At 53.6% G+C, this 19,641-nt stretch overlaps 1 protein-coding gene across 1 annotated transcript in view; it reads left to right on the top strand.

Annotated features, from left to right (window-relative positions):
• RBM19 (RNA binding motif protein 19) overlaps positions 1 to 16,105 on the top strand; it is a 70,265-nt gene extending 54,160 nt beyond the window's left edge. Inside the window, exons 24-25 of the mRNA XM_055722905.1 lie at positions 6,187 to 6,300; positions 15,714 to 16,105. Of these exons, the coding sequence (XP_055578880.1) occupies positions 6,187 to 6,278 (92 nt within the window). The 3' untranslated portion in view covers positions 6,279 to 6,300; positions 15,714 to 16,105. The remainder of the gene's footprint in view (positions 1 to 6,186; positions 6,301 to 15,713) is intronic.
• Positions 16,106 to 19,641: the final 3,536 nt, after the last annotated feature.

Below are 19,641 nucleotides of genomic sequence, written 5' to 3'. Positions count from 1 at the left end.
CCAGCCCCCCTCTCTGGGGTCTTCCTCGTGGAGGTGGGGGACTCTGGGAGAGCGGCAGGAAGAGTGTTTTCACATCCCAGGGGAGATGCAGCCTTGGAGCTGCAGTGGCCCCAGGGGCTTGGCTGAAAAACAGGAGCAAGGTTATCACTCCCCATCTTTAGGGACTGAAAATGTGATTGAAGGCGGCCGTCATTGCTGTGCTTCAGCCCATCTCGAGGAGAGAGAAATAACATCCAATGACTTCAGCCCTGTCTGGTGCACAGGCGCGTCCTCCACTGCAAAACTGCTGGTAGCTAATCCTGCGGCAGAGCGGGATCTGCCAGAAGCGTTTCTCAATAACAAAGCCCATCTGGGGCAGCCAGCGGGCACCCGGCGCTGTCTGGTGCCTGGGACCGGGTCTCATTCTGCACCGCACTGGCAGGCTGGAGTTTCATGAGTGGGATTTTCTTTCTTTGGGAAGTGCCCTCTCCTGGTTTCAAGACAGGCTTGCGGCAGGGTTTCTGGCAGTGATGCCCAGCGGCCCTGAGGAGGGGAGGGAGCCAGGCTCTGTCCCTTTTGCTGTGGGTGTGCAGAAAGCGATAGTGATAAAGAGGGGAAAACTGCAGCTACCAGACTTCGGCCCCCGTGGGATGCTCCTTCATATTTCTTCCCCAACATAGCTGGAGGCTGGTTTTCCCACGTGGAGCCAGGGCAGAGGATACAGAGCACACACGGCACTGCTGCCCTGCCTTGAATCCTCCTCATCCCTGCAGCCAGCTGAACAGCTGGGCTGAAACCGCACATCTCATTGCACTGGTGCTGCAGACTGGATTCTCTTAACCAGAAACCAAGCTAATTTTTTCCTACCAATACCCATTTCCCACCCACCCACTTTCCTTCTCTCCCCACAAGGCACAGGAGCAGTTCAGACATCCCTGCACTGTTCATGGGTGTCCCCATGAATTTTCTTCTCCCTCCCCAGTGTGGATGTTGTGTGAGGGTCTTCCCACAGCTTTGCAGGCTTCAGTGGTCAGGCACTTGTGGTCCCTTATTGTCAGGTAGGAAGGGACCAGGCTGGGAATGGGAGAGAAAAAATAATTTTGTGTCTTCAAGGCTCAGGAAAGAGTTGAGACCCTGAGGTCTTTGGTGTCTTCAGCTGCTTTTTACCACCAAAAGCCGCTGCTGCTGCAGTCCTTGTGTTGCTCCCCAAGCCAAGCCCAGCCAGCAGCGTCTGAGAAGCAGGACGTGGAGGCAGATGCTATCAAAAGGTGCAGTGGTGGATGGAGTGGGTCTTATCCGACCACCTAACTCAGCTTATTCCTTTTTTCCTGCCCTAAATTTCTTTTTATTGCATTTATAGCATTGCCATCCCACGGGAGAATCTTTTTCTTTTTTTCCTTTCTCTGAAAGCCTTTTGTGATCCTTTTGGACCTGGAGGCCTACAACACCACAAGCCACCCGTGCTGTTTGGAGAGGCTGGTCTTGCTGTAGCAGCGTTGTGTGTTTGTATCAAGCCGTGTTGGCAGTGCTGTGCCATCAGTACAGGGTGATGCATGGCCTCTGCTGCTTCTGGCCCTTTTCCTGGTTATTCCACAGAAGTAAAAGCAACCAGGGAGCATGCCAAGGACTTTGCACATACCAGAAGAGGTGAAAGTGTTAAAGCAGGACAAGGGACTGAGACTGTCCATCTCACGGGGCTTTCAGACACATTTCTCCCAAGTTTTATGCAATGGGAATTTAAGTGTTTTGAAAAGCTTCTTCTTTTTCTTCTTTTATTTCCTCTTTTCTGTGCAGTTTCTGGTTTGCTGTGGGCACAACAGTGATGCACAGATGTTTCCACAGTTAGCACATGGTGTATCTGCATGTAGGAGAGGCTGCAGAGTGCTAACAGAGGGTGAGAAGATTGCTCTAAGGCCTGGGGGGTTGCTGTCACCCAGGTCCAGTGGGACAACACATTGACCTGCACTCCCCTGGGTTGGGTGGTGAGTTTGACTTGAGCCATGAGCTCATCCTGCTCCGTCTCGCTGCCATCACAGCAGATTTCTGCATTGCCAGCTTTGAAAGAGCAACCTCGATCTTTCAGGCTGGTGTCTTGGGTAGCACCACCCAAGACCCCTCACCCAGCAGTGCCAGTGTCATCCCTGCCATTTTTGTCTTAGGAAGGAAATACTTCGTAAAGCCTAGACCTGGGCTGCGGGACACACGTCCTACCACTGACTTCTCTGTGCTACAATTATGCGCCATATTTCTAGACACCATTTATAGAGATTTGGCTTCCAGTTCCCAGGTCTCACTCTGCTGTTATTTGTTAGGTTAAAGAGAGGTCTGGTCTCCTAAGTCTTTTCTCTGTGCAAGCATTTGTAGTGGCAATCAAGCCATTTCTGAGCCATCTTTTCAATAGGTCTAATAGATGCAATAAAATGGAATAGGCTTCCTTCCCATTTTGTGTAGTTTTCAGGTTATTCTTCATGGCTTATTCTAAGTCTTTGTAATGCTCCAGGAGAAAGTGAGGAGCCCAGAAGTGGTCATCAGCTGCCAGAGATGGTTTCTGTAATGCTATCAGGAGTGAAGCCGCAGCCTAGCCCTGACGGCTGGGACAGAGGCACTACACCCTGCGCTTGCTTTCCTGCCTCTGAGCCGTCTGTAAGAGGTTTAAGTCTTTTTGCTCATTTCTGAGTGCACCTTCTTTTCATCGTGAGGCAGTGTCTTATGTTAGGGACAAAAAAGAAGCTTTCTTTGAGCTTTAATTGCACCCCACCATGCATTGTTAATCTGTGGGACCCACTGCTGCAAGGTGGCTGGAGAGCCTGAGAGCTTGGCCAGCTACAGGGGAGGATTTGATGCTACTGTGGATAAAGAGACTTATCTACTGTAGTGAGGTAAGGAGAAGCCATGGGAAGGTTGGCCTTAGGGCCTCTAATCCAGCCCATAACGTGGAGCAGGGTCGTGGCAAGCGCTACATCAGAGCAGCGAGGGATGCACAGACTCTGCCACCAGCAGCATCTTGGCCCTCATTTCGGCAGGTGGATCTTCCCTTTGGCAGACAAGGATCACTGATGCCTTTGAAACCAGCAGAGAGAATATTTTGGCTGTGCCAAAATAGTGATGAAGGGATCCCAAAGCCCTGCAGCTGAATTTGCCAGCCCTGGGGTGAGAGGCAGATCTGGAGGTATGCAGTCCAGGGTCACATCCAGAGCCCCACTGCAGACCTGCGCATCTCCTGTATCCCCACAGTCACATCACTGCAGCCCACAAAGAGTCTGTAACAGCTCGATCCCCCTTCCTTTGCTCGCCTGGCACAGGACCACGGTTGCCGGCACAGCTCCATCCTGGGAAACCTCACTGGGGGAAGATTGGTGAGCAAGGCAGTGATACCCTCAGCGTGCGTGTGCTCCCTCTCTCCCAGGAGCTCGCAGTCCGTGCAGGGAAGGTACTCGCTCCCAATCCAGTTAAATTACTATTGACTTGTGTTCTCTGCGCTTCACAAACATTGCACTCAGCCGTCACCAGCGGGGCTGGCGGTATCCTGCCAGGGCTAACTTGGGAAGCCAGCTGTGCTGGGCCGTTTTTTCCTGCTCTTTCCCATCGATCAAAGAATTAAATTGACAGATGGGGAATTTTACGTAAGACGTGGGAAGGGGAAGGAATGACTTGTGCGGGGGGGGGGTTATAGGAAGGTTGGGCTGGAAAGAGGGGGTGTGGAGGCTGCAGGGCAGGCAAATGAGAGAGGTGTGTGAGGAGGGGGTCTGGCTTGTATTGTAGTTGTGAGAGCGTTTCCAGCAAGGCCCCCGGTCTCAGCAGAGGGCTGTGGGTGCGTGCAAAGCGGTGGAGCCCCAGCGTGGCTTGCCCTTGATTATTTACAGTTGTTTGCTGGAAGTAGAGTGTTTGCAGAGGAAGGCATGCTCTGCTCAGGACCTGATCCTCCTGCCCTCCCCAGCAGGGTGGGAAGATTCTTCTCCATCCCTGTCATCTTTCCCAGGTTGCTCCTCCTTTGGCTGCAGACCCCCACGCTGCTTCTTTTACCTCTCGGCTGCATTACAGACCCACCACGCCTGCCCTCACCTCCCAGCCTTTTGGGCTTCCTTTTTAGTCCTTTCTTCTATTTTTTTTTTTTTTTTTTTAGATATTTTTTTTTAGAGAGAGCATCTGTAACTAATGCAAACACATGCCGTAGCCGGAGAGTAAAACCCTGCAGGATTAGCGTGGCATTCGCAACCCTGCCACGTTCTAATCCCGTGGTAATCCCCCTCTCGGCCCACCCCCGCCGGCTTTGGCTATTGTTTAAAGGAAGCAAATGGGATCGTTAGCGGGCAAACCTTAACCAGCTTGGAGTGGCTGAACTGAAGTTGAACCAATTCACTTCCCCACCCTCCTGGGGTTTTTTACCCCCCTTTTCCTCCTTGTTAGGTGGTGCTGAGGGATGCTTTGGTGCTCCCCAACAGTGCTGTGGCTGGGGAGCTGGTGAATCTGGAGCACACACGGCGGGGGTCATTTGCCCTACCAGCCCCCTGCCCACACCACAGCAGATCCTCTGGCTGCACTGCACTGCTTAGGGCTGCTCCCTTAGCACCCAGCACCCCACATCCAGCATCTCCTCCGCCGTGCAACCCCCATCATCACCTCTGTGTAGGGTCTCCTCATGGGGCACATCAGGGGCTGGTGGGGAAGGGGTGGCAGGTGGGGGACACACTCTTCCTTGCTATGGATTTGGGAGCTGAGACCACATTTGGTGCCATTTCTGAGCCCCAAGCATGAGCCTGGCTAGGGCTGCAGGAGCTGGGAGGGCAGAGTAAAGGGGAGGGAGATCCACTGAGCTGGCACCTTCCTCCCAGGTGGGTTGTGCCTTTTGCTTTTGGATGGTTGAGCTGGGAAGAGTCGCTCCAGGGTCTTGGGGTGGCACCTTGCAGCCCCTTTGCCTCCCCTGAGCTCAGCGGCATGGGTGCCAGGAGGCGAGTTGGGGCTGCTGGCACCCCCGTCCCCCTGCCCATCCCCGCAGCCACTAGCGGGGAAGGAGGCAGGTTCTGGCGCTCTGTCAAGGAATTAATTGAAAAATAAAATCATTAGATGGGAACTCCAGAAATGCAAAATTGTTGGGAGTTGGGGGGGAGGCGGAGGGGGGGATGTGAGCTTTTGTGAGGTTAATTTCTTCTGTATTGATGTTTTGTGACATTTACTTGTTGTTTATCTCCCACAGCAGCTGTAATACTAAAAGAAAATGCACAGCTTGTTCCATTTATTTATTTTACACCTTTTCTTTAGTCCTATGGTATGTTTGTTTGTTTGAGAAACCCAGCGAGGCTTTTGATGTCTGAAAGCAGGATTTAAACAGCTGTTCTCCATGTGCTGCTCGCAAGTGAGAGCCGCTGGCTGGGGAGCGAGCGGGGGGAGAAGGGGCTGCACCACGGCTCCTGCTGGGAGGGCATTTCTTGCCCAGCGGAGAGCAGGCAGCGCCGCCCTCAGCCTCAGCACAGGGGCCAAATGGCTTTTGTCACCCGGGTGCTGATGCCGGGTCCTGGCAGCCCCCCGGGGGTTTCTCGCCCTCCTGCAGACTCTGACATCCCTGACGATGGATGCAGGCATGGTGTTGCACCCCACAGTGGTTTTGGGAGCATGATGATGCCTTGTGGGTCACGGGACAGTGCTGTCGGTGTGGGGCAGGTAAAGCAAGGTGGGGACATCACTGCCCCAGCTGTCAGGGAAGAGCCAGCCCCTCACCTTTACCCATTGCCAGCCGATGTGGGAGATGTGGGCTGGGCTGCGGGGCCAGGCACCGAGATCGTATGTCTCAGCAAAGATGTTGGTGGGTCTGTGTCCTGCCACAAGCCTTGTTGAACCAAGGCTGGTGTCTAGGTTGGTAGGGTGACCATTCTTGGACAGGGAATGGGTGAACTGGGCTCAATGGGAAGGGTTGGCATCACCAGTGAGCCTGTTTGGATGCTGAGGCTGTTTGCTTCCACCAAAGCGTGTGAACTAAAGTATGGGGGTAGGTGTGGGGTCACACCAGCAGCTGTGGTGCCCTGCCAGGACCTGCCTGGTGAGGAAGAGTAAATGATAGTTGAGGGGCTTTACCTTAGCTGCAGTAACAACTGAGGAGGATGAGGGGTGCTGGAGGTAGCACAAAGTGGAGGCGGTTGTGCATGGGCCCCAGGTTATAATCTTTGCTTTTCTTCTTTTGCATGCCCTTCACTACCACTCGGGTCTGGACAGACTCCCCAAACAAGAGAAAACGATCAGAGGTTTTGAATGAAATCCTGGAGCATCTGGAAGAGGAGGAGAGCAACAAAGACGAGGCCATCTAACAGCTGCCTGGCATCTGGTGAGGTGGGTACCAGGGCAGTGGGGCTGTGGCGGGCACAGCTGGCCCTAAAGGTCAAATGCCTTGGGCTGCTGCAGTGTCAGCAGTGCCAGGAGGAGGAGAAGGCGGCATTGCAAAGGCTCATCAGCCTCCGAGCCAGGATCCCATCCGCTGCCTTTCCTCCCTGTCACCCCGAAGGCTCATAGCCATGGTCTCAAAAGGTACAGCCCAGATTTGGGCTCGGTTTAGGCTCTGCATTGAAGTGAGTGCATGCACTGTTTGTGCTTCTGCATGCTCCCCAGTGTGTTTGCTTTCCTACACGGGAAGCCAGCAGAATTGCTGCTGCAGCAGAAATCACTGTTGAGTTGTGAATTGGCCCTCACTGGGGCTGGGGGAGAACAGATGGGCTGCCAGAAAAAAAGCGCCTGTTTGGAGACCAACCTGCAGCTGCCACCATGAAACAGTTTGGCAAAGGCCTTTTCCCTGCTAGCACCCGCAGCCTCCATGTCTTCATTCCCTCCAAGGGCACCACGCAGCCCCACAGTCTAGTTCATGCTGTCTTGAGTCCTGGCTGGCCTCGCTCCTCCTTAGCATGTGTCTTCCTTGGAGTAGCATCTTGAGGCTGGAGAGTGTGGGACGGCAGAGGTTTGCTGGAGGGAGCCAGGATTAAATAGCTCCCTGTGGTCAAACTATGTGCAGTTCAGCCAGCTCCCCACCTCCTTTTGAGACTGCTTAGCGAACCCTCTGTGGGTTCAAGAGAGGTGAGACAGGCTTGTGGATCTCCTTTGTGCGTGTTTGTGGCCGTGGTGGAAACCGGATTGCTGGTAGGAAGCCTGTTCCCCAGCCACAGCATCCGGAGAAGTGCAATAAAATCACCAGGGAGGCTCCCAGGTCCCTTTGAACTGCACTCTGCCCCCCTTTTTCCATCCACTGAGGAACTCGCTGCCCACCTCCACGGTGATGAAACCCCATCCGGTGCCGAGAAACTCATGCAGGGCCAAGAGAGATGAAGTGCATCGCACTGGTGCGCTGCCCGTAGGGAGGTGGCTCTGGGTACTGGATTGACGAATCCTTCACGCTGGGGAGAAATTCCCTGCAGGGCTTTCTCCAGCAGCGCTGTGTTCGCTCAACACAACCGAAGGAGTGATTTTTGACATGTTCTGGCTCCCATTTTTACAACCAAAGAAGTGACACCAGTTCCTAAATCTCATCCAAGTGGCCCAGGGCCAGCCTGGTTTTTGGGGTGCTGCTAGGGCCGCATGCTGCACATGTCTGAAGCGGCACTGAGCCCACTGTGCTGGGGTGAACCTGGGGCTGTCTATCAGCACCAGGAAGCCTCCCCACGCTTGCTGGTGTGTGTTTGTGTGTGTGTTGCACATTACTGCCGGAGAAGCTGTTTTCCTCTCAGCAATATCTGCCTATTGCTGCGAGGTGGTACCCAATACACCTAGCAGTGGGATGCTCATAACCTTACTTATTACCAGACTTTTGTTCAACCCACAACACCGCTGGCCGCCTGAATAGCGAGCGCATCTGGGCCTGGAGCCGACCAATAACCCTGCTAATACATCTGCCTTCCCGGGCTGCAGCAAGTGTCAGGCACGAGCACAGCGCCGGGGCCCTCCTGATGAAAGGGAAGGTGCTTACGTGACCGCAGGAGTAATCCGAGTTGGGTTAAATAACTGCCTGCTTCATGCGGTGCGTCTGCAGTAAGTGCCGGGGCTTCGAGATAACATTTGTTCCCTTGGAACCGCTCTGATTTAAGGATGCCTCCAGGTGTACGTGCTGTTAACACCTCCAACAGCCAGCCTGAGGACTGAGCCAGGGAATGATGGAAGTGGGGAGGGATGGAGCTGGGGAATGATGGAAGTGGGGAGGGATGGAGCAGCACAGGAGGGGCAGGACATGCAGTGTTGCTCAGAGCCCGGACAAGCCCTGTGCTTACAGACCAGTGGGCTTGGAGGGTCCCTGGCTCTTCATGCAGTCCCCAGGGAGGAGGCTGAGTGCTATGGCTCAGCACCCAGACCTGTAACACCCTGTGCCAGTCCCCTAAACCACGCTGCAGCTCGGGAGCCTGCTGCTGCCTCCGAGCGGCTTCCCAGCCCCCTGCACTGGCTTCCCTGCTGTCAGAACCTGGGGCTGCTGGCTTAGGGTCAGACCCCCAAAATTCAGGGGTGTCCCCCTCCTCAGGGCTGTGGTGTAGAACATGGATCCCTTATGGCAGCTCCAGCACATCTACCCTGCCCTGCAGCAGACAGGCATTCGTGCTCAGTGGACAGGTGGGTAAACTGAGTCACGGGTGTCAGAGCCGCACTGTCAAAGGGGGTGTCACTGCGTCAGCCAAATGGTGACAAGCATTTTTTTTTTTCCTTTTTTTGCTCAGCGTTGATGAGTGGCATTCCCATCCCCACTCCCTCCGTGGCTCCCCACTGCCTTTGCCATCTGTGCCGGTGCAGGGGGCAGCAGCAGCAGGACCCCTCAGTGGTGCTGGGGCAGCCCCGCACTGGGGGGTCACTACAGGGAAACAGGACATTAACATCCAGGGGGGGTGAAGGACCAACCCGCACGGAGGACAGAGGAGCTGGGCAGGGTCCCTTCCAGGCACATGTATCACCCAGCACATGATTTAAGTGAAGCTCTGCAGCGTTGCAGGTTGGGGTTGGATTTTCCTGAGGGTTTTTTTTTCCTGTTGTGGTTTTTTTTTCCCTCTCTCCCTTCATTGTCTTTTGTGGTGGGGCAGGTTTCTTGCTGAGTGTCTCTGAGGTCTGCAGTGGCGACGAAAAGGATTAGCGCAAGCAGAGCATGTAGGCTTTAGAGAACAGAGCAGAGTTTGGTTTCAACATCTAATTCAATTTGTTCTGCCGAGATTGAAATATGAAATGGTTGCCAGTCAAACGTTCAAAGGGGGAGGAGGGAGGAAAGAGGAGAAGGAGCCTTCTCAAATTTAAATTTTAATGAAAATTAATTTAACCCTTTGATATGTTTTAAAACATATTTCCCAGTCTGGAAGCAGGCTAGAAAACATTCATGAGGGTGGTTTTTCTTTTCCGTACCTTCAAACATAATGAAGATTTTCTTTTTCCCTTAATGATACTTATCTTGTTGAGCAGTTTGACATTGGTTAATTTTTCAGGCAATTTGGTATCAAGGAAATCTGTTTGATGTGTGCAGGGGGGGGCTGTGTATGTGTATACAGATACGTATGCCTGTACATTAATTATGAAAGTGCTGATTGCAGCTCTGGAGAACAGTTTGAGTTAATGTCTACTCCACAAGCAAAGACTCGACTTCTTTGTTACGTATTGAGAATCCCACACATTGCACCCCTAAAATTACAGTGGGTTTAACGGGAGTTTTCTGAAAATGAGCATATACCTGCTAATTACCCTGAATTAAAATGAATGCCTAAGTAGGTTTGCAGGAAATTCATCACTCCCTGCTGCCCCTTTTTTTTTTTTTTTTTTTTTTAGTCCGATGTGAAACAATCCTAATGATAAAATAATGCAAACTCTTTTAACTGTCCGTGTAGTTAAACCTGGGAAATAGCCTCCCGCTGGTCCTTAACCCTGGCGGTACTTCGCTAGTTGAACATTATCACAATATGCTTATTTTGTTCAAGAGTGATAATAGTTTCTTTTAGCAGTAACTATTATTCAGAAAGGTTGTATCTATAACAAATGATTACACGCTAATTGTTGTAATTGGGCTATGATGAGCTGTGGCCCTGGTCCCCTTGTTTTGCTGGCTCTTGACACCGCAGGGCTGGGGTCACCGTGTGCGCTGGTCACCCCTCAGCTGCCCTGTGCTCCCTGGGGAGACCTGGGCATGTTGAGGGTGCGATGCCCATCTGCTCTCGGTGTCCTTTTGGGGAGGGGGGTGGTGTGCATTGCATCCAGGCTGTGCTGGTGGCAGAGAGGAGGAGCAGCCCGCTGCAAGCCCCTGCTCCTGGCCAAGCCATCACCCCTTGCCCTGGGCAGGAGCTGCAGATGTGGCCATCGTGGGGCTGCAGGGGTTATTTCAGGCTCTGGCAGATGGGCTTGGGGAAGTCTCTCTGGGCTGGTGCTTGGCACATGCTTTCCCCATCGGATTACTGAAACCAGTAGTTTACACTCGGTCCTGTCTTCTGCAAGCCCCAGGATATGGTACAGGGTCCCTGTGGGGTCTGCAGACCCCAGGTTGAAGACCACTGCCCTGCCAGGGGGGCTTTCGCCAGATTGTGATGGCTTTGTCCAGGGCGAGACCCCGGTGAGCTGGATGGCAGCTGGAGCTGTGACAGCTGCGGCTGCTCCCCGGGCACCCTCTGTATCCCCCTCCCCAGGGCCGGCTCCGCAATTGGATTAGGATATTATTCAAATGCAGCCTTTTTACTGAATTAGAGGGTTAACGGGTTTTAATGTAAAACTAGCTTTACTTTATTGCTGCCTGTTGCCAGAGGCCTGTGTGGGCTGTTATCTACTTAAGGGGACAGCAAGCAAGTCAATGCGCAGAGGATATCCACCGGGCTGGGGTCGGGCTGGGTGCTGCGAGCTCCTCTGCTCCCAGGGCTGGGTGTCTTGGCTGAGTGATGCTTCCCGCTGCCCTCGGAGCCAGGCGGTGCTGCTGTGCCCTCTTTCATTGCTCAAAGCGACTCATCACCTTTGGAAAACTCTTGACCACAATCTGTGTTGTTTTTCCCACTGTCCCTTGGAAGGAGGAGGGGGACTCAGCATCGACATAGACAGGCAGGTAGCATCTCACTCTGCGAGCTGCTCTTTTCCTGAGCTGTGGGCTTGAAATGTTGCTGCTTAGAACGTGCCCCCATCCCTTTGCCCCCTCCACAAGTGGTTTCTTTTCATCACTGTTGCACTGGTCCTGCCTACAGCACTGGATCACAAATTTCAGCTCTTCTCATCCCCTTAATTCCATCTTGCCTTTGCAAAGTCTTCCTCCCCAGTGTGCCCCGCAAGCGCTGGAGGGCCGAGCAAGCCTGTCTCTTCACAGCAAGTACCGCAGGTGCCATTCACCAGCCCTTTGCCAGGGCTGCAGGAAGAGCTTGCATCCCGCTGCATTGTGCTTGCTGCTTTCCAGCCCCACTGCCGGCTCCAGGCGGGAGCTCTGGGATCTCAAGCCTTCCTGACTGCCTGTTGGTGTTGGCAGCCACCCCCTTCTCCCCAGCAACTCTACCAGCTTTGCTTGTCTGCTGGCAGAGGCAGTAAGTGAGGTGTCTGTGCATGCTCAGAGTTGTCTTCCTGAGCAAGATGTGGCAGGAAACACACAGGAAGGGTTTGGGCTTGGAAAAAACCAGTGCTTTGGTTGCTGCTCCCTTGAGATAGAAGAAGTAGTATGAAGGCGTGCGTGCTGCTGGTGGAGCGATGCTTTCCCGTGGAGACTTTCCCTCACTGCCTTGGTTTCCCCATTTGCAAAGCACAGGACAGGTCTGCAGGTGGAAGCAGCTGTGTGCTGTGCCCACTGCTGTATCCCTGCCAGGAGCAGCCCTACTCCCTGCCAGGCATGCAGGTTTGCTACAAACTCCTGCTTTAACTGACAGTCAGGGCTTGTTCTTCAGCTCCTAATCGTCTCCCTTCCACCAGCCTTTTGCAATTGCAAACCCCATTTGCTTCTCCTTTGGTGGAGGATTAGCCAAGGGATGCTGCTGATGCTGCCCCATCTTTTCCCCACCTCTCACAGAAACCTCCTTTCCTTCCCTGCAGCCAGCATTAAAATATTCTGATTGTGTCTAAGGGATCAGACAAGTCACCGCTGGGTAACTGATTGCCACAGGTCAGCCGGGCTCAGCCACAGCCAAGGTGACTCCCAGTACCTGGACCCCATTATGAGAGGGGGCAGCAGCAAACTGGCATCGCCCCAGGCTGCAGCCACCTGCAGGGACAGTTGGCTGGGATGCTGGCTGCAGATCTGGGGAGCACAAGCTTCCCTGTCATGTTACAGCATGTCTGGACCTTACCCTGGGTCGCACCATAACCAGTGTTCAGCACCACTGCCTTCCAGCTTCCACCAGCACCTTCCAGCTTCCACCAGCACCTTCCTTGATGGGAAATAAAACAGGAGAGTGAGCATGCAGCTTTCCTTTCTCCGGAGTGTGTCTGCGTGTGACTGAGACACACTGCCTCCTGTTTTCCCTAAATATATGCATTGGAGAGGGAGAGAAATCGCATGGCAGGGCTTGAGATTTCAGACTTAGCCATTCATGAATAATAATCAGGCTCAGTAATTCACAGTAAATAGGTATCCAAATTGGCTAATAAGGGAGGCTTTCACCCCAAACTGGAGCTAGGAAGAAAGGCAGAGAGAATACGAACAGACGTTGGCTGAGGCGGGTGTGCACACGGTGTGATGTGAATCGGTGAAACAGAGAAACCAATGCCAGCAAGAGAGGGGAGAGCAGCAGCAGCAGCAGGGGAGATCCCCAGAGAAGGGACGGCATCCAGCCTCCCCTGCCGCGGGGCAGCGGTGGCCAGGCTCAGACCTGCATGAGCTCGAGCCCTACGTTCCACAGTCTGTAATTAGTGCCACATAATTAGGCGCAGCTCTCCCTTCCAGCCGCAGGACCGTGCTGGGCTGACGGGCCTCAGTGTGCCCAGCTTGTGCATCCCGCCAGCGCTTCTGCCCTGCAGCCCACGTGGACCGGGTGGTACAGCACCGGTGTCATCACATCCCCACGTGTGACATCCCCAGCTCAGGGCTTAGCAAAGCTGCTGGGACAGCGGTTGCACGCAGTGCTGCCTGTCAAGGGGAATAAGAGTAGGAAGGTAAGAGGGAGGTCTGTAGCATGTGTCAGGAGAGGTGATCTGGGGGGAAAAACATTTTTCTTTGTGTTCACGCAACTAAAATTCAGGTTTTGCTTTGTTTGGTGGTTAATTTTCTCCTGCAACAGCGAGCGAGGCAGTGGTAGGAGTTGCGCTCGGGCGCAGTGAGGTGGACTATTGGTCTTCATCTGCTGGCAGCAGGCTCCAGTGGGGAGGAGGCACTGCCCCATGGGCACCATGGGAGACAGCTCCGGACACCCGACAGAGCAGCAGCAGTGGGTGCTGAGGAGGTCACAGAGTCCTTCCCTATGCAGATCAGCTGCTGCTTCCCAACAAATGTTCTTCTAGCAGCATCTTAAGATGACGTTAGATAAAGTTAAGATAAAGGAAAAAATGGAAAAGCACCTCTGCAGATCTGAGCCTGTGATTCAGGCTATTTAAATACACAGAATAGAAGCTCAAAATGCAGCTGATGAGTAGCTGAAGGAAGGATGCCCCTCTGAGGGCCAGCTGTTGCCAGGCGGTGTTTTGCAGCTGCTAAATGACTTTTTAAATTGAGGAGAAACCTATAGCCACTTTTACAGTCCCCTTAGCTCCCTTATATAGGGCAGCGCAGTGGCTGGAGAGCACCACGCTGCTGCTTGGCTGAGTTACCAGATATTACAGTCCCGCTGTCCTACAGCAAGGAATTGCAATGGATTCAAAATAAACCGCAGCAACTCTGTCCAAAGGCGATTTTCCTCCCACCCTTCCACACCCGTTCCCCACCTCTCCTCTCCCTGTGCCGCTGGATTGAGGATGCTCACAATATTTAGCACACTGCATGGCGTGGAGCAAACAAACCTTTTTTTCTCTTGTGCCCTGTGACTTGGCTTATTTAAGTGCATCAGAAAGCGGGGTTTGGGTGTGCAGAGTGGTTTCCCTTGGGGTGTGATGGATGCTTTTGATGCCCCAGCAGCTGCAGCAGCACAGAGCTGGTGTCTGGACCCCCCAGCATCCCTTCATCCCTTCCCTACAGCTTAAACCATCCCTCACGGCCCAAAACCGGAGGTGGGATTTAGCAGGTGTAATGAGGACAGCTTTATAAGCCACCAGAGATGGAGAGGAAATCATGTTCCTGCCTCTCCTGCATTTGGTGACCTAAAATCTTTTCGGAGTTAAGTGTAGCCCATGTTAGCAGCCATCCCACTGATGCTTATGGGGCTGCAGAAGTTCCTGGGTGCTGCCCTCGGATCAGTCCAGAGATTTTCTGTTTCATCAGCTTAGAAATCTGACCAGAAATTGCAAAAATACACTTCAGTTTCCAGGCAGCCGGCCCCATGGGGCCATACCCTGCCTTTGTGGGGTCCACCCTGTCCCAAGAACCCGGCAGCAAAGGCCGGGTTTAACCTCAGCACATCCCTCCTGCCGAGCCTCAGCAAAGTTGAGCCCCACACCAGAGACCTCGTGTATGGCCGGGGCAGGGATCTCTCATGGCATGTGGGGTAAAGCTTTAATTTAGCACTTTGTGGTCTGATTTCTAAGCTGATGAAGTAGAAAACCTTCTCATGTCCTTTCTCCCCCAGGCTCCGGGTGGGTGTGTGACACGAGCTGCCACCCCGAAGCAGGACCCCCCTCCGGCACTCCGCTGCCACTGCCCGTGGCCAGGAGCATCCCGCTGGTGTCTAAAGTAACCCAGGTTATTTCCACAGAGACAGACCCTGTGGTGGTGCTGGTGGCTCCGTAATGCCTGATGGAGAGGCAGAAACGGGCAGATCGCAGGCAGGAGCTGTTTTAATTTCATTTTCAGCTGAATGCAGCCCAGTGTGTCAGCCTGGGCTAAGCGAGCCCTGGGAAACAGGAGGATGGACCATCCCAGGAGCAATTTTAACCACATGTCAGAAGTGATACAGGACTGTGGAGGGGTCACCCTGGGGGGCTCGCAGCTCACCATCCCCCCTGCCCCCCCACCCCCAGCAGGATAAAAGTTGTTTTTTAATTTTTTTTTTTAAAAAAGAAACCCACTGTGTGTTCCAGCCGGTGTGCCTGGAGCCCCATGTGCCCGGCAGCGAGTGCGGCTGCGCGAGGCGGGAGGGGGGCAGCGGGGGCGATGGCAGGCAAGGCGACGGCAGGCAGGGGCCTTGGACTTCGTTAGGATTCAGCCGTTAGATCTCTCCTTTCTCTCTGATGGCTGAGTGTGATTGACACTTACAAATTACCCAGCCAAAAGTGTCGAGTCTTTGACCCCTGAGTAACATCTTTGGCAAGCCTGAGATTTGCCAGCATTTTGTCATCTAATTACTACAAATCCCTTGAAAATTCACTGGCTGGTGAATTTTTAATGCGGGACAATTTCAATGTGATGCATTGCCCAGATGGGCACGCGTGCGTGCTCCTTCCCTTTCCCCCCACTGCCTCTTCTCCTTCCCTTTCTTCTCCTCATTCTCTCCTTTCTTTTCTCCGGTTTCTCCCCGCATCCCATTTCTTACCTCCCTCCTGCCTGTGTGCCTCTGTATTCACGGGAAGTGACCCAGCATCTCATCCCCTGCCCGGGCTCTCCATCCCGCTGGAGGAGCCGGCTGTGCCGGGTACGGAGTTGGGCACTTGTGTGTCCCCCAGCCCAGCAGCAGCGTGCTCGAGTCCCCCTCGCTGTCTCACCGGCGGTGGCAGGGAGCTGCTACGTGGCATTAATATTTTTTTTTCCATCTTCTCAGGTCTCTCGCTGATGGATGGAGAGGGAGAAGCCTCTGCTGGGGACCCGGCAGCCAGCACACTTGTTGCCAGCAGAGTCCACTCGTCCTGTGAACCCGACAGCTGATTTATGCCATGTGCCCAGGTCTCAGTATTCCCAGCCTTTTAAACAGACCTTGAATTTGGAGCAGGAGGAAGAGCCCTTGTCTGCCAGCAGCTCCTGCCCGAGGATTGCTTCTTAAATCCAGGCAAGGATGCAATTCCCCTCATCTCAGAAACCGCCCAACCTGGTGCCACAGAAACCCGGGGAGATGGACACTTCCCCTGCTGACCCCAGGGACTCTGGCAGAACCTGCTTTTAATGCCTGAGTTAAATGATAATTTCTGTACATTAAAAGCCAAGAGTATATTTTAAGAGTTTTCCAACCTGAGTCACATCTCAGGTTTGTTTGAATTTGTTTGTTTAATACATATTCGCCCCAGCTAGGTAGTTATTTTGGTCTGATAGGGAGATAAGCATATTTTAGGAGGGAGGCCTGGGGTTTGCTGCTTTCGGCTTTGTGCCCGTGTCATTTCTGTCCCCACTCTCAGGCAATTGCCTCCCGTCTCTCCCTTCCCAGCTTTCAAAGGGAAAGAGGCTTTGCTTTTCAACCAGGGTACCGCTTTACATATGTACGCAGCTGATAAAGTATTTTCACTTCGCCCCTTTCCCCTCTGGGAATCGCTGTCTTACGGCAAAACTGTTTTGTCTGACAAGGGCTGCAACAGATTACACGTGTTGGCTGCAAACACAGGGCCTTTTTTTTCCCTTTTTTTTTCTTTTTGAGAACTGCATACCTTAAAAAAAAAAAAAATCTCTATCTCTGCACTGCCATGGCGAGCTCTGCCTTTTGCCTTGTGTCCCCAGGAACAGCCCCGTGTTCAGATCTGCTTGTGGCATCAGACCTCCCGGGATGATGCCTCCCTCTGGGTTGTGTGTCCAAATTGTTTTTCTCATGTGAACTTAATTTGAGCCTGAACCTGCAAAAATGCTGCTGATTCTGTCAGGGCTGGCTGAGTGCTTCAGCTGGTCTGGCCTGGGGTTTTGGCTGTGGTCTGGGGTGGGATTTTTGGGACCCCTCAGTATCAGCATCCTCAGCATCCATGGAGATCAGCAGGACTCAGAGGAACGATGCCCTCATGCTGCTGAGGACTGAGAGCCAAGGTTCACACTGGCAGCTGCAGCAGGGGACTGTGTGTGATGGACTTGGTGGCTTGGGGACATCCAGGACACCCCTTTCCAACCCAAACATGGGCCATAGATTTCTGCCATCTCCTCTAATGGAGCCAGCTGGGAGGGGTGGGGGCTCTGCTTTCCAAGCAGGTTGTTCAGGTGTTAAAAGCAAAACCTTAAAACCTCAGCTGGCTCTAGTGGGAGAGGGGCAGAGCCTTTTCCTGCTCGGTAAGGAGGGTGTCTGTTCCCTGGCTCCATCTCCTGGGCTGCTCCTTCCAGAAATGTCCCTTGTCCTCCCAGCAGCAGGAAGGCAGCACTGGCCCCAGAGAAGGTGATTTTTAGGCATCAAGGATCAAGAGAATGCCAGGATTCACTGTTCAAAAGGTACATACCAGGGCTAAGATATGCCCGGATTTCAGAGGGAGAAAAATTAGGACTCTGTGCAGTCTTAGAGAGGGCAGCCAGAGCTGGAGGGTGCTTTGGAGGAGAGGAGATACTCTGCACCGTGCCACGGGAGGGGTGCAGTGTGCGTGCTCCTCACTAACTAATCTGGGCAGTGCCTTGCATGCTTTAAAGGAAAATAGAAGATGTTTAGTGATCTGTGTGAAGAAGTGGGGTATGTCACTGTAGATGGAAGGCGGCTCAGGAGAAAGCTGTCCTCCAGGAGGAATGTTAGCTGGGGAATGTCATCTGAGACGGGAACCCAGACTAGATGCCATGGGGATGTGTGACCTGCTGACCGCATGAGGTTAAGACTCAGGGTTCGATTTTACCTCCAAGCAAACCGAAAGCAGAAGCCTGTCCTTTTGCGTGGGGTTTCATGTGTCCCAGAAAACCCGGGGTCACAGCAGGGTGCCTGGAAGGGCCCCACAGTGCAAGCAGCTCATTGCCACCACTGATGGATGCTAGCTAGCACAGCCTGCTTCCTAAGGCTGCTGGTGACCCCAGCGTTGAGCAGACTTTGGAGCCAAGCACCATCCATGAGTTGTGTCACCACTGGGGATGCTTAGACCCAGGGAGAAGCTGTGGTTACCTCAAGCGTTGGTGATCCCACCAGATCCGCCTGATCAGAGGGGTTTTCCCTGCCGTTTCTGGGAGAGAAGGTCTCACCAGTAGCACAGTTTGACTACAGACTGAGGACACCATCCTTCTGGGCACCTGGTGGGTTGGGCATTTTCATGCCTGAGGACACCAAGAAGCGCTGTGAAGCCTAAGCGGCTCTGCTCCAGGTTAGTGTTCTCCTTTCACCACCTCCACATCTTCACTCATGAAATCCCATTGAAGCAACAGGTCCAGGTCCAGGGAATACTTGCTCTCCTCGAGTTGTTTGTGGAGATAATTAACTGTGTGCTCTCTCAGCTGAAACCTGCCAGAGCTGCACGGAGTGAAGGGAGCCTGAGGCCTGCGGCATGGGTGGGGGATGGATGGGGGAGAACCACGGGTGGAAAATGCTCAGAAGGAGCCAGCTGAGAGCGACCATCGCTGCAGCGTTTGCCCAGGTTGGGATGAGCCACCAGCCCAGGCTGCCGCTTCTCCCAGTCTGTAATTATCCCTCAGCTCAAGGCCACTCAGTTTTAGGGGCATCCTTTTCTGTTCTCGGTGCCTTTTCCAGCTTCTCTGTGCCCCGTTCGAGCTGGGGACACGCACTGCATCCCCTCCTGCAGATGTGGACACAGCTCTGGTTTATACCGTGACATAGCAATGATCCTTCTTGGTTCTTTTCCCAGTCTTCCCAGCTTTTCCCAGTAATTTCTGACCTTCAGCTTTCTATTACTTCACCCCACTCCTGTTTCTTACAGGGCCAAGTCTGATAGCTTGGAGATGCTCCCAGTGGTCGGGGGGGGGGGGGGAAAACTAGTGGGTCACCACCGGCGGTTCAGCCGCCTGCTGCATGGGGTGATGCTGCTGGTCCAGGCAGGGCCACCCGGCCCCAACACCTGCCCAGCGTCTTCCCAAGCCTGGAAACATCCCAGTGCCCACCAGCAACCCGTGGCACTCCATAAAACCCCTGCTCCCATTGCACTGCGACGCCTGGGTAACTAAGAAGTAATTAGTGCCGCTTGCTACGGCAAGTAATACCCAAATGTCAAAGAACAGCAAAGCTATTAAGACCTGTTTTTACTGCGCCTTTGCCACTGAAGTCTCCGTGTGTGCGCTGAAATTTGGGGGGGATGAATCCAGCCCCGAAGCACTGGGCTAAGGCCCTTCCCTTGGCTGTGCTGCTGACAACCTGCTCCCTGCCTCAGTTTCCCCTCCATCAGCTCTGTAAGGGATCCGCTGTGCCCTACGTGGGGAAAACCACACAGTTGTGTGGATGGGAGAGGCCAGATCCTGCCCCGGGGGATGCAAGGCAGGGTATCACTGGCTGAGGTGTGTCAGAGCAGCTCGGCAGCCAGGGGAAACCTTTTACTCTGATTTGGATCCTAAAAATCAGATGAGCTGTAATAAGCAGAATGGCTCTCCCTGCTCGGGCACCACCCAGGTGCTCCCACGCTCCCAAACGTGTGTGCCTGAGGTTACAGCCAGGTTTTCGGGGAGCAGGCAGGGGAACAGCAGCTTGGCTGGGTGCAGGCAGGGCACTGGGTCCCATGGCAGGACCGCGACGCACCAGCCTGCTTCCCGTCCTTCCACCGAGCAGGAGAGGGAGAGAGCGAGAGAAAGCGGGAGGGAAAGGACATGTCAAATCAATCATATTTAAACAAAAGCCTGTTCGGCCCAAGGGCCCTTTTAAAAGCTGC

Source organism: Falco cherrug, chromosome 1 (genome assembly GCF_023634085.1).
Source record: "Falco cherrug isolate bFalChe1 chromosome 1, bFalChe1.pri, whole genome shotgun sequence".
Taxonomy (NCBI): Eukaryota; Metazoa; Chordata; class Aves; order Falconiformes; family Falconidae; genus Falco; species Falco cherrug.
Note: the sequence above shows the minus strand (reverse complement) of the source record. Positions and strands in the feature narration are given on the sequence as shown.